This window comes from Ovis canadensis, chromosome 13, assembly GCF_042477335.2.
Source record: "Ovis canadensis isolate MfBH-ARS-UI-01 breed Bighorn chromosome 13, ARS-UI_OviCan_v2, whole genome shotgun sequence".
Lineage (NCBI taxonomy): Eukaryota > Metazoa > Chordata > Mammalia > Artiodactyla > Bovidae > Ovis > Ovis canadensis.
Window position 1 is genome coordinate 47928942 of NC_091257.1, and position 15133 is coordinate 47944074.

General features: G+C 38.3%; 1 protein-coding gene across 4 annotated transcripts in view; it reads left to right on the forward strand.

The window, feature by feature from the left end:
• The window catches only part of EPC1 (enhancer of polycomb homolog 1), a 97217-nt gene that overhangs the window by 56870 nt on the left and 25214 nt on the right, over positions 1–15133 (forward strand). For all 4 annotated transcript variants that reach the window (XR_011248130.1, XM_069547604.1, XM_069547605.1 and 1 more), the window contains exon 2: positions 13251–13410. Coding sequence is in view for 3 of the 4 variants with exons in the window: in XM_069547604.1 (XP_069403705.1) it covers positions 13251–13410 (160 nt within the window). In the remaining variant the exon portion in view is untranslated. The remainder of the gene's footprint in view (positions 1–13250; positions 13411–15133) is intronic.

Sequence of the window (15133 nt, forward strand, 5' to 3'; positions counted from 1 at the left end):
TTCTAATTTTCTTTTTATTTTTTGCAGCATGCTTGGGGCTGGTGCATGGGGATGACCCAGAGAGATGTTGTGGGGAGGGAGGTGGGAGGGGGGTTCATGTTTGGGAACGCATGTAAGAATTAAAGATTTTAAAATTTAAAAAATAAAAAACTAAAAAAAAAAAAAAATTTTTTTTCCAATGATTTTTTTTTTTTCTCAAAGTTGTACATGGATTTTCATTTGATGGGGAATTGGGTTGATGCTCCTAACCCCCAAATTGTTCAGGGATCAGCTGTATTTGGAAAGGAGTTCAAAGTTAGAGCAAAGTTGCAAGAAAAAGAGGAGTACATCCGTGTACACTTACTGTTAACACTGTGTCTCATTTGCTTTGTCTGTTTTTCCACACACCCTTTCTGTCCTACACGCACACACACACACACACACACACAAAATTTTTCTTTTTTCCCCAAACATACGCACGCAGATTTTTTTCCAAACCATTTGAGGTTAGTTGCTTATATCAAGGCTCTTTACCCTTAAATATTTTAGCAAGTGTTTCACCTTTTGTGATGTAGACATTTTTGAAGATTAGAGTCCCTTTGACCTTTTTTTTTTTTTTGAATAAGGTGATCCCATTTTGGGTTTGTCTGAAATTTTCTCCATTAGATTCAGGTGTTGGTAGCGCATTGTATGCTGCTGCTGCTAAGTCGCTTCAGTCGTGTCCAACTCTGTGTGACCCCAGAGATGGCAGTCCACCAGGCTCCCCATCCCTGGGATTCTCTAGGCAAGAACACTGGAGTGGGTTGCCATTTCCTTCTCCAGTGCATGAAAGTGAAAAGTGAAAGTGAAGTCGCTCAGTCATGTCCGACTCGTAGCGACCCCGTGGACTGCACCTACCAGGCTCCTCCGTCCATGGATTTTCCAGGCAAGAGTCCTGGAGTGAGGGGCCAGTGCCTTCTCCAGCACATTGTATAGGGAATGCTGTATTCTCATGGTATCACCTCTGGAGGCATGTAATATTGTTTGCCTCTCTTTGGTGCTGTTAATTCTGATCGTCCAGTCAGGGTGTGGCCTGGTTTCTCCACTGTATAGTTGCTACTTTTCCCTTACAGCTAATGAGCAGTTTTGGGGAGCCTACGTCCTTTTGAGAGTGGAGTGTCTTCTTACTGACCTTATTCTTGGTCTTGGTGTGTTTTCCTGCCTGCTGTGCCCTTCCTTTCTGGTATATCTGAGGCAAGTAGTTTAGGGCTCCTAAACTCCTGTCAGGAAATTTTTTTCTGGATTTGAGTTTCCAATAAACATCTTAATTGAATAGATATTTAGAAAATCACCTGTACCTCTTTTGTATGTTACCGTCGTGATAGTGTCATACACCTGTTTTCAAAGACTCTAAAAGAGAGATATCCTAGTAGAATTATGAAGAAATGATAGATTTGGGTAGACTTAAAGACAGGGGTAGTGATGGACAGGGAAGCCCAGCGTGCTGCAGTCCATGGGGTCGCAGAGTCAGACACAACTGAGCAACTGAACTGAACTGAAAGATGGGGTGCAGGGTGTCACATATAGGTGTAATTGGAAAGTTCTGTTAGACACTCCCTGTGGGTGGAATGTGGACATTCAGGGTAAAGTGTGGTAAGGTGTTAGACTGGCAAAATTAGCTAGAGCTCAGTCGTAAAGGACTCCATTTGCCTTGCCAAGATCGTAAAGGCAACAGAAAGCCAATGATTAAGTGTGAGAGTGTGGACAACCAGGGAAGCCCTCTTCCTCTTTTAGAAAAACCACTGGCAATAGCCGCAGAGGGAAGTGGACAGTAGTGTGATGCTGGAGGTACGAAGGCTGACTGCAGCCTGGCTGTGACAGTGGGATCAGAAAGCACTAAAAGCTTCTAGACATAAGATGAAGAAGAAACTGATAGGATCTGGTGCCTGATTTGAAAACAGGGACATAGGTAGCAAAAGGGAGCTGGAAAAATAAAGACTTCCTGGGTGACTGGATGTATGATGGTGTGACTCACAGAAATTGATAGTACACGAGGAGGGACAGATTTGGAGAGTTGGCAGGTGGGGAGTTGATGTTACATGGGATATGTCAGTGAACATGTAATAAGAGGTCTTTATACATGTGCCTAATGTTCAACAGAAATATGGGCTGAAGAGGAAGATTCTGAATTTGTCATCAGCATAGAAATGGTAGTTAAAGCCGTGATTGTGGATTAAGTTGCAGGCGTGAGTATGTAAAGGTCTAAGGACCGAGCCTTGGTATGGCATCTGCTTGTACTAGGTTATATAAGCATGTTCAGTTTTAGATCAGTTTGAACTGGATGTTCAGTTTATTCAGTACTGTTGTTTTAGGATGCTGCTGCTAAGTCACTTCAGTCGTGTCCGACTCTGTGCAACCCCATAGACGGCAGCCCACCAGGCTCCCCCGTCCCTGGGATTCTCCAGGCAAGAGTACTGGAGTGGGGTGCCATTGCCTTCTCCAATGCGTGAAAGTGAAGTTCAGTCGTGTCCGACCCTCAGCGACACCATAGACTGCAGCCTTCCAGGCTCCTCCATCCATGGGATTTTCCAGGCAAGAGTACTGGAGTGGGGTGCCATTGCCTTCTCCGTTTAGGGTGCTAATCTTTGTATTTTATTTGAATGTGTGCATAAAAAGGTATTAAATAACAGCAGATTACTGGTTCTCTGGGGGTGCATTGGAGGTATAGAAATTCTCAGCATAAAGTTTGACACAAAACCCAGAGCCTTTTGAGCTTTTTAAAATTTAATATTAGGGGTACATTCTGATGAGATTGTAACCTTTATGAGAGTAGAAAGAGCCTAATTTCAGTCCCTTCCCTTTCACTTGACCAAACACCGCATCAGGCAGGCCTGCTTGTAACAAGGACACTACTGACAGCCTGCGTCCATAAAGGGTTATCAGGGGCACAAATAAGGGATAAGGGAAGTACTAAATTGACAGATATGTCATACTGAAGGGAAATAACAAGACTGGAGTGTTTCACCTGTACCTCAGCAAAGGTCTTCCTTTATTGTTTCATTATCTAGAAGTAAAACTAATTTCAGAGTACAGTAGCTGGGAGAAGCGGAGAGTAATATAGATTGAGAATCTTTTGTCATTCATTTCTTGTAGAAAATGTAAGTATCGAACTGCTCTTTTTCTTGCCAAATAGTCTGATCTGTCTTCAGCTATTTTAACTGTTTATCCTGAGTAGTCTAAGTACAAAACAAAGTGCATTTGTCTTTATGTTTTTGCTTTTATGAAATTTAATTTTTTTTTTTTAATGAAATACCTATCTCAAACCAGAACAGTTTGTGGACATTAAATAACTGGTGTAATTTCACTGGCTCATTTATTTAACAAATATTTACTGTTTTCTTGTATGTGTTAGGCACAATTCTGAATTTTGGGTAAACAAAGCAAAAAAATTCCTACCTTTGTGGGTCTTATATTCTGGGAAGAAGAGACAGATAATGAATAAAACAATAAGTAAATTCAGTAGTCTATGAGGAAGCAGGTGCTATCCAGGAAAACAAAGTAGAGCCGGGGAATACAGTAGGATTGAGGGGAGAGGAAAGAGATTCCATACTTTTTGCAACATTTTATTATAAAAAATTTCAAACATACAGTGAGGTTTCAAGAATTTTATAGTGACCACCCATATTCCCAGTAGCTGGATTCCACCATTAACATTTTACTCTACTTGCTATCTCTCCGTCTGTCAGTCCTTCTTATCTTTTAAGGCATTTTGAAGTCAATTACAGGCATAAGTGCACGTGTCCCTAAATATTTCAGCATACATATCATTCATTAGAGTTCAGTATTTATTGACTTTTTTTTCTTTTGAGGTAAAATTTACATGAAAAGAAATTCACAAATACTTAAGTGCATGTTAGCTGGATTTTAACAAATTCTCATGGTTGTATAATCCAACCCATGAAGACATGGAGCATTACCATCATCCCAGAAAGCTCTTTCATTCCCTTCCCCATTCAATCCTTGCCTCCACGCGTCAGAAGCAGCTACTAGGTTTTTTGTTTTTGTTTTCTTCGTACCAAAGATTAATTTTGCTTGTTTTTAAACATCACATAAATGGACTAAGAGTATGGACTCTTGTGCAAAGCTATTTCCCTTCACCCTAGTGTTTTTGAAACTTACTCGAGTTGTGGGTATGTGGTTTATTCCTCTCTGTTGCCGGGTGGTCCTCTGTTGTGTTACTACTAAACCACAGTTTGTGCACCAGTCCTCCTGAGGATGGACGCTTGGGCTGTTTCCGTTTTGAGGCTGTTGTGAATAAAACCATATGAAATTCTGATTCAGGTCTTTGTGGTCTTGTTTTCATTTCTCCTGGGTGAATACCTCGGAGTGGGATGGCTGAGCCATGTGGAATGTGTGTGTTTTGTTTCATGAGATCTGGCGCCCCTTTTCTCACTGGTGATGTGTGCAGTTGAAGTTGTTCCTCATCCTTACGATTGTACGATGTTGTCACCCTTTTCAGTTATAGCCATTCTGGAGGGTGCAGAGTGGGAGAGCTGGTAAAGAATTGTCTGCAAAGGGAATTTTTGAATCAGGAGTTGAAATTGAGGAAACAAGCAAATTTCTTATAAGTTTGACAAAGAGTAAGGAATCCAGTTTGATGAGAGCAGTGAGTGAAGAGGAGCATGATGCCCAAGAGCAGCAAGGAAAGGGGAATGCCAGTCCTACTGGACCTTGTAAGCAGTTTTAAGAACTTTGGCTCTTTTTCTGAGTGAGGGTGGGGAATAATTGGAATATTTTGATGGAAGTATGGCATGGCCTGACTTACCTATTTTTAACAGATTATTTTGTGTATTCCCATGAAGACAGTCGAAAGTAGAAGACAAGTCAGTCAGGAGGCTGTAATGAGCCAGGCAGGAACTGGGTGTTTGGATGCAGGACCTGGAAGCCCTTGCTGGAGCCCTAGACATTTCTGGCTGGTTCTTCAAGATGTCGCTAGGAGACAGGAGAGAAAGTGATTCAGCTCTCGGGTAGCAAAAAGGCCTGGCTCTCCATGCATAAATAATCAGGGGTTTAAACTTCTTAAGTGGCTTCTTACAAATGAGTCATCACTTATTTCCCCATAAGGAGTCTTACACAATATTGTTGCTTTTAATAAGCTGTTTGTTTTTAATTCAGTAACTTAAAAGGTGTAAATGTGGTCTTAATTGTTGTTATGGCTAACTGTTAAAGCCATTATTTGCTTAGATAAATAATGAATATAATTAAATCTTTGCATAGGAATTTGCACATATAACCTTGAATAATTGTTTCTGGCTTGGCAATATTTATTAGAACTTCCTATAGAGCAGATAGAAATACCTTTGTCCAATTTAGACTTATTTTCATTTTTCTATAGTGATATTTTATAAAATTTTGAGTGCCTGCAGTAAAGCAAAATACAGTTCTAGATGCTAAGTAGATTACAAACGTAATTTAGTTCTCATTCTTTAAAGAATTGAGGCCCCCAGTACTACAAGAGAATACATCTTTTAAAGGAAAAAATTTGGAAAAAATATTAAAGTTAGACTAGCATCTGTCTTGAGCTCACATTTTGATCAGTGTGTAAATGAATAAATGATTACAGCACAATTTCTTAAGTAGAGAATGTAGTACTACAGGAGGCAGAAGAAAGGTCCTTTTAAACCACGTTTTGAAGAACAAGAGGGAATTTGAGGGGCTTGGGGTGAATGGTGGCCCATCCCAGTGAACAAAGGCACAGAATGGATGTTGAAGACACACTTACAGTGCTTCCCTTCAGGTGGATCTTATCTACAGATAGCAGCTGTCACTCTTAACTGACTCAATGAAAATGATATTTTCTGATTCCTCAAATATGTGATATGCCTGTACTGCCAATGCATTTATCAAAAAGATTATTAAAAGCCACCTGAAAAAGCAAAAATTTTCTAGGGGGTAAGCAAAAATAACAAAGAAGGGAAGTAAAAGAAAAAAAACATTAATTGTTAGGAAAGATGGATAAGAAAAAAATTAATATATTACATAGTACAAATAAAAAAAAATAAAAAATAAGTAGCAGAGTGACCTGCTGGACTTGGAAGTCCCACACTCTTCCAATGCCCTCAGTGAGCAGAAGTAACAAAAGTGGATATTTGGAGCCCATGATTGCAGGGTTCATGGAGACACAAAGATTATTGTTCAGTCTTTTCTTATCCTTTTCATTGTTCACATTGCTATAGATAGAAAACGTTATCTGTAATTACTTGCAGTGTGAGAAACTTTTAAAGTAGCTTGTTTAATCATAAGTTATAATTCATCTGATTCCATTTTATATAAGATTGAATATTATAAAGTTCTTTAGATTATTTAATTGTATTTATTTACTTTTTTCCCTGTAAGATCAGATTTGAGAGGTGTGCCTCTGTTATTTCATGAAAAATTGCAATTGTTCTTGGTGCTTTGGTGATTAACTCTGAAACTGAGCCTAATATTAAAAATATTCTTTAATATAAAGAAACTTCATATTAAAGTTTCTGGCACCTTGGTGCCAGACTAGTAAAAACACAGCTATTTCCTTTTCTTAAAATGATCTCTTAACTCCTGTTCTTACAGATTTTGGCTTACATGTCACTTTTCACTAGTGAAAATGATACTCTCCTTGAAATCCCTTTCTTATTTATATTTCCCATAACTCAATTGTTCTTTTCCTTCATAGCACTTGTCACACTTTGCAATTTTTCCTAGGACTGTTTTATTAGTATCTGTCATCCCTACTACAATGTCAGGAACCATGTCTGTTTTATTTACCATTGTGTTCTCAGGCCACGCACACAGTTGGCACTTAGTAAATACAGACTAAATTAATGAGCAGGCTCTAGCCTCACTGTTCTGCTCTGTATTTGTAGTTGTTGTCCTGAACCAGCATTTCCACACTGTATTACTGAAGCTCTTCATGAGCTATTAATAGATTCTGGAAAAAACGATTCTGTGGTCGTAAATTTGGTATGCCTGAACCCTCCCTCATGAGCAACTAGTTTACATTAGCGTGTTTAAAACTCTCATTCCTAGAGTTTAAAAATCCAGTGTTCTCTCTTTTTATTTTAAACTATCAGACTCTTTATTAGACTACCTGTTGATAATCTGAAATTAAGTATTCCAGTGAACACAGTTGGGACAGGCTGGCTTACTCAGTGCTGCAGGTAGATGTATTTAAAAGTTTCATTTGATAGATACTATCTTCTGGGAACATCTGACTTTTTATATAATTGTAATTTAGGATAGGATCATCTTAGATATTTTGTCAGAGCATTCAATTTGTAATTATTGGATTCACAGCTCATCTTATTCTAATTTATCTCATGTGCTACTTGGCTTCACTATTTTATTATAATACATCTTCCTACTCAAAGCAAAAATTTCATTTTCACTTAACATTGAAGTGTTACTTTAATATAATTTAATGTTTTTTTTCCCTTAGAAATGAGTTTGTGTAGTTTGGGGTTTTAAGAATAACTTTCTTGCAAAGTGTGAGTTGAGAGAGTTATTTTTAGAGTTATTTTTAGTTTTTTAAAATAGTTAATGTTTCTGATCTTCTTAAACCAAAATCCTATCTTTGGATGGTTCTCTTCTCCAGTGCCTTGATAAAGGACCCGTCCTGTTTTATATCTACTTTCAGTCAATAATCCCAAAGCTCTCAAGCATATTTTGCTTCCTCTATCAAAATTGATTGGTTTTGTTTTATACATTATTCTCTAAAGCTGGGCCAAGTGAAAAGAACTAATCCAGAAGATAATTTTTGAGAAGATATTAATGGAAAGTACTAAATTAAAATGTAACAACTTAAAAAAAAAGAATAACTTTCTTTGCCTGCAAGTATAATTTTCACTCTTGAACTAAACTTAAATGGGAAGGGTTTTGCTGAACTAAATAAATTATGTCTTTTAGAAATTACCATTGTTTTAGAAAATCATGTAGTGAGATGTACTCAATTTTTTTGTGTGTCAAAAAGAACTAAAAAAGAATTTTAGAAAATAAGGAAAATAAAATTATAGAAGTGTTTCAAAATTGTATCACCTGGAGGTGGTCTGTTAATTGTGGTGTACATACTTTGAAATTTGATGGGAATGTGTGCATGCTTGCACCCTTGTGCTCTTTGTGTTTATATATATTCACAGATACCTACATACATATTCATTTCTTCAGTACATATTTAAGCACCATGCATTGTGCCTGACACTACTTTGGGTTGGCTGTTTAGCAGTGAACAAAATAGGCAAAAATCCCTGCCCTTATGATGCTTAGTTTGGGATGGGAAGGAAGTGGTCATGCCAGCAAACAAGCCAAATACCTGGCATGTCAGAGTGCAGTAACAGCCAAGGGAATACAGCAGGCAGGTGGGCGAAAGAGCGCAGAGAGGATTGTGCTCAGCTACTTGTAGACTGTTTGCTATAGTTGTGTACGTTCAATTATGGCTTTTTCTTTTAAAAAAAGATTAAAGACAAATATCCTGAACATACAATTTCAGATCTCTTTTTACTTAATAAGTTGATGGATTTTTCCATCTCGTTAAATATTACTCTCAAAGCTAGTGGAGGTGATGGAATTCCAGTTGAGCTCTTTAAAATCCTAAAAGATGATGCTGTGAAAGTGCTGCACTCATTGTGCCAGCAAATTTGGGAAACTCAGCAATGGCCACAGGACTGGAAAAGGTCAGTTTTCATTCCAATCCCAAAGAAAGGCAATGCCAAAGAATGCTCAAACGACAGCACAGTTGTACTCATCTCACACGTTAGTACAGTAATGCTCAAAATTCTCCAAACCAGGCTTCAACAGTACATGAACCCTGAACTTCCAGCTGGATTTAGAAAAGGCAGAAGAACCAGAGATCAAATCTGCTGGATCATCAAAAAAGCAAGAGAGTTCCAGAAAAAAATCTATTTCTGCTTTATTGACTATGCCAAAGCCTTTGACTGTGTGGACCCAAACAAACTCTAGAAAATATTTAGAGAGATGGGAATACCAGACCACCTGACCTGCCTCTTGAGAAATCTGTACGCAGGTCGGGAAGCAACAGTTAGAACTGTACATGGAACAACACACTGGTTCCAAATAGGAAAAGGACTATGTCAAGGCTGTATATTGTCACCCTGCTTATTTAACTTCTATGCAGAGTACATCATGAGAAACGCTGGACTGGAAGAAACACAAGCTGGAATCAAGATTGCTGGGAGAAATATCAATAACCTCAGATACACCACACACATGACAACATCCGTATGGCTGAAAGCTAAGAAGTAAAGAGCCTCTTGATGAAAATGAAAGAGGAGAGTGGAAAAGTTGGCTTAAAACTCAACATTCAGAAAACTAAGATCATGGTATCCAGTCCCATGACTTCATGGCAAATAGATGGGGAAACAGTGGAAACAGTGACAGACTTCATTTTGGGGGGATCCAAAATCACTGCAGATGGTGACTGCAGCCATGAAATTAAAAGACGCTTACTCCTTGGAAGAAAAGTTATGACTTTCTTCCACAGCACATTAAAAAGCAGAGACATTACTTTGCCAACAAAGGTCTGTCTAGTCAAGGCTATGGTTTTTCCAGTGGTCATGTATGGATGTGAGAGCTGGACTATAGAGAAAGCTGAGCACCGAAGAATTGAAGCTTTTGAACTGTGGTGTTGGAGAAGACTCTTGAGAGTCCTTTGGACTGCAAGGAGATCCAACCAGTCCATTCTAAAGGAGGTCAGTCCTGAGTGTTCATTGGAAGGACTAATGCTGAAGCTGAAACTCCAATACTTTGGCCACCTGATGCAAAGACCTGCCCTCATGGGAAAAGAGCCTGATGCTGGGAAAGATTGAAGGTGGGAGGAGAAGGGGACGACAGAGGATGAGATGGTTGAATGGTATCACTGACTCAGTGGACATGAGTTTGAGTAAACTGGAGTTGGTGATGGACAGGGAGGCCTGGTCTGCTACAGTTCATGGGGTTGCAAAGAGTCAGCCACGACTGAGCGACTGAACTGAACTGAAATATTACTCTAAACCACTTACAGGCTGCACATATTCTGCTTTATAGAAATTGATCTATTTTTTTAGATAAGAACTAGAACCCTTCAGACACTAATGCTCTTAGTACAAGGATGAATTCTTAACATGCCCATGACTCTCTGTATGATTTGATGCTGACCGTCCTGTGCGCCCCTCACCACAGTCTGGCCACACTGACACCTGTGTGTGGCCCCCTTCAATCCTCAAGTCCTCGTATATACACAGGGTGACAGTAAATAGGAAAGTTTAAAGTTATAGTTACACCCCAGTTATTGAGGTTTTTCAGGCTTAGAAAACCATAACCTATTTGTTGTATATTATACATACCTTGAGTCCTTATGAAGTTCCTTATGAGGAAGATCTCCAGGGGATCTTCCCATCCCAGGGATCAGACCCAGGTCTTCCGCATTGCAGGCAGATTCTTTACCACTTGAACCACCAGGGAAGCATGAGGAAATTGTGTCAAATATTTTATAAAATGAAAACCATGTGTGAGTTTTTTAAAAAATAATATTTGCTATAATATTGAGAAACAAAAATTTGATTTCACAATTATAGAAAAATGGATATGAACATCAGGAAGTCTTTCTACAGAAAGCTGTTAACACTAGGGAGAATATAAATATTAACAAGCATATGGAAAACTCTTCAACCTCTCTAGTAGTGAAAGGTACATTAATATGTCTCAAGCATTTTATCTTCACCCCAGTCCCCTATGATAGATACACAGTGTACACTTAGGGGTAATAAAACTTGCTGGTATAACTATCTTGTCCCAAGCCCCAAAGTCCTAGAACTGGTAGACCGTGGAGCCGACATACAAGTCCAGAGCACTCCTGATGCAAATCCTGTTCTTCACCACCACACTGCAAAACATCTAAAGGCCTTAGTGGTCCCATTTCACGCTGAGAAAGTAAATTTCATTGTGGTTCATCTAGAAAAATAAATAGCCCAAAATTTTTGAAAAAGAATTGCAAGGAGTGAATTTAGTATCTAAAAAGCACTACTTAATAAAGTGTAGTCTGAGGCTGCGCATTTGAAAACACGTTAAATAGTGACATAGGAGGCATTTGAATAGAATAAGGCAGAGCTTGGAAATACTCTCAAATGCAAGAGGAAGTTATAAAGGGACATTTTTAGTCATTAAGGGAAATACATGATTTTATGCTAGACATTAGGATAGTGGCTTGCTCTCTCTCCTTACACGCAAAAAATCAGTCAGCTATCTCTCACATGTTCACCAACACAGAGACATGCTAACTGGTGAAGAACAAAATGCAAATTAAGAATAACGTGCCTTGCTCCCTCACTCCCTCCTTGAGTTTGGTGTAAGTAGGGGGGCATAGGTCACAAAGCTGTCCTTGCGTGTGAGGGTGTCTGAGAGGAGAAGGGCACGCCTGTGGCCAGCTCCCCACCTGGGGCCCAGGCTTCCAGGATCAGAGCACTGTGGCCAGGCCTGTTTCTGGTCCCCCCTCTTGCCCCCTCCACACTGCTTCCACCAGCTCCCAGGAGCCACGAGGTAGTATGAATCAGAGATCAAATGCATTATAAAAAGCGGTTTTGTCTACATACCAGAGTTTGCAACTGTACAATTTATACCTGTTATTAAGGATAACAGTCATCAAGGAAAAGGTTAATAAATTTGACTAGTGAAACTTTCCCACAAGGAAAAAAATTAAAATGACCAAACTTCAGGTAAATATTTGTCAGTTTTATTACGCAGGGGCTAATTTCCTTAATATTGAAGTGGAAAATAATCCACCTATTTAAACATCAGTGAGAAAAGGGAAAGCAGGCCTTTTGAAAGTGAGCAAATGGCAACACTTAAGGGAAGAAAAACTCACTGTAAAGAAATTAACCTAAAATAACAAGATGGGTGATTTTAAAATCGAAGAGAGATGTTAAGGATTCCTACACAGAGTGGTCAGAATAGGTGGTGTCACCTTATGTACCCTCTGAGCACTTGCATCTCTCCTTGTCCTACAGAGGCTCTCATGGGCCCACATAGGTATCTCCTATGTATCATAGTACAGGGTTGGGTTTTGCAGCATTTAGGGAGAAGGATAGGTATTTAGGTTGTTTCCAGGTTTTTTTTTTTCCTCTATCAATTAGTGTCTGGTTAAGTAAGTAATGGAGTGTATATTCCACATCCACAGAGTGAAATGCAGTTCTGCTGTTGCACAAATTGTAGTAAAAGTATCAGTATGGAAAAATCTCCAGGATATGTCAAGGGGATATGTCAGGGTATGTCAAGTTGCTCAGAAGACTCCTATCTGTGAATTGAAATCTACATATACATAAAGTTACCAGAGGCTGCTGATGAAGACTGAAATTTTTTGTCTTCATACTTACTGTTGGAATGTTTTTCATCCCTGAACTTGTGTGTAAATACTTTAAAAACTAGTATTTCAAAACTAGTTTTAATTTAATGAAATGTTTACCAAAATTCAGTGATGATAGGGGTGGGTAAGAACAGGTACTTTTATGGCAGCTGGTAAAAAAATCTTTCTGTGTGGCAACTCAACCAAAGCTCATTTTGAGCACCTGTTACATGCCAGGCATTATACTAAACATCTAATGCACATTTATATTACTTAAATCTTTCCAACAACCCTGTAAGATTCATTTTTTCTTTTACTGGAGGAAACAGATTTAGAGGAATGAAGTGTCTTGCCACGAGTCACAAACCCTGCAGCCTGTGCTTTCAGTCCCTATACTTTACTACTATTCAAAAAGGGCTCTGGAAATTCATAAGAAAGGTTATTACTTGGGACAAAAGACCAGGTTTGTATCTGTGTCAGTTTCATCAACTAAAAATGGAGAAAATAATCTGTGTCCTCCTTCTTAAGCACTGTATGAATAAGTGATTATCATCCATAAAATATTTTTTATACATAGCCTGCTTTCTTCATACAATAAGTTCAAATGTTTTACTCCTTTAAAAAAAAATCATCTGCAAAATGCAAACTGTAACAGCTTTGGTCAGCTTTTTTTTTAATCTTATAATTTAATCCTCAATTTCAGTGTAGTGTCATTTCTTATATTGAAATACACAGTGTATCTAACCAGATCTTCTTGTTTATACTCAGAATCTTTTCACCACAACTATATTGTTAGCATCCTTACAAGACTACTAAAAATCCCTCTACTTTAAAAATAAATGAACAAGAAACTTCTTCATAAGGCTGTATGTTCTGATTGCTCATTTTTTAATGTGTAAATGTACCTGTTTCTCCCTCTTTCTAGGAACACCATCTTCAGCGGGCTATTTCAGCACAGCAGGTGTATGGCGAGAAGAGGGATAACATGGTTATACCAGTCCCAGAAGCAGAAAGTAACATCGCTTACTATGAGTCTATATATCCTGGGGAATTCAAGATGCCAAAGCAGCTCATTCACATACAGCGTAAGTGATTAGTCTCTTGATGACTGTATCTTGTACTGTGTTCTTACGTAACTCAACAGATTTTTATGTTTATCTGTTTGGGGCCCTTTGATTGACCAGCATCAGCTTGAGAGTTATCAGAGCCATTTTCACCTTTTACACTTGTGCTTGAGATTCCCGCCTGACAAGAAAGAACACGTTTTCAGCCTAGATTTTTATTTTACCTTCATCTCGACATGGCATCTTCTGCTACTGTAGATGAGTAGGATAAAGAATATGCCTTTAGATGTAGAAATCATTTTCTTACTATTCAGAAATAGTAATACTAATTGCCTTAAAGAATTTCTCAGTAGAAGTCAGAAGTCAACAAATCTTTTCTGTAAAGAGTCAGATTGTGTTTTAAACTTTTTGTGGATCATTCAGTCTCTGTCAGAACTGTTTTACTCCGCTGTTACAGACAAAATCAACAATAGATAGTACATAAACAAATGGACATGGCTGTGTTCCAGTAAAACTGTCTTGACAAAAACATATGTCGATCCAGTATTGGCCCACAGGCCATAGTTTGCCAGCCCCATCTGTGTTTCTGTTTTTTTCTTTCTTGGCCAAGCCCCACAAGTTCATGAGATCTTAGTTCCCTGACCAGGGATCAAACCTGGGCCCTTGGCAGTGAGAGCATGGAGTCCACTGGGCCCCCAGGGAATTCTCATGATTTTTTTTTTTTTTTTAATTTAGTGTTTTAATTGGTAACTTGTGTCACTTGGTACTGATAGAGGTCTTCATTGGAAATGACCCTTTGATAGCTTAAATCACATTTGATGATGAACTGCTAAGAGCTTGCAAACTTAGGTGAATGTATTTCATCCATTTGGTCCCCATGTAGCGGACCACTAAACATGTAATTGCAGGGCTGCTAAGGAAAAGGTGTTACGGCTTTCATTGTTGTCTTGTTGGCCTTTATGATCAAGCTCTTTCCAGGGGCCTGTCTAAACTTTTTCAGAACAGTATAAACCTGTTTTGTTTTTATTGTTCTCTCTGTGGACATAGAGCAACTAACTTTACCTAGTTTCTTGCTTATTAACTACTTTTCTAACTCATTTAACCTTTTCTCCATATGGTCTAATCTTTGTCCTGGATTCTAAGCATTTTTAAAAAACTATTTCTTAAATATGAAAACCATAAGTAAACATGCCCATATTGACTCTTACCAGTTCTGTGTTAACATTTGATGTTTCTAACTTGTGATGTTTTTTCACCTTTACCTCCAGTTTGCACCCATTAGGAAAAAAAATTTTCCTTTAGAAAAAAAATTTTTTCCAGTTTATTAAAGGTTACTTTGAAGTAAACCAAACAGATGGCATGTGTTTTTTCTTGCCTACTCGTGTTTAATTACATATAAAACGCAGACATTCTAAACAAAATTTACCAATAATAGGACCTAAAACTTTAGTTCTCTGGAAAATCATGTCAGTGTGAAATTCCAGAATGGATCCTTGCTGTATATGTTAACCAGGACCACATTGCATTCCACAGCCACTAGCTGTATTATTTCATGAATATATGCTATCAGGTTAAAGCAGGATGGAGCAAGATAAAATTACATTACTCAATTTACATTATCATTACTATCAGAAAAAAAGCTTTGAATGCTTGTTTTACAAATAGGTGCTCTTCTGTTGATGACCAGAATTCACAAATTCCATTTTATTGGTAGCTTGTGGGTTAAATTGTGGTCAGAAAAGTC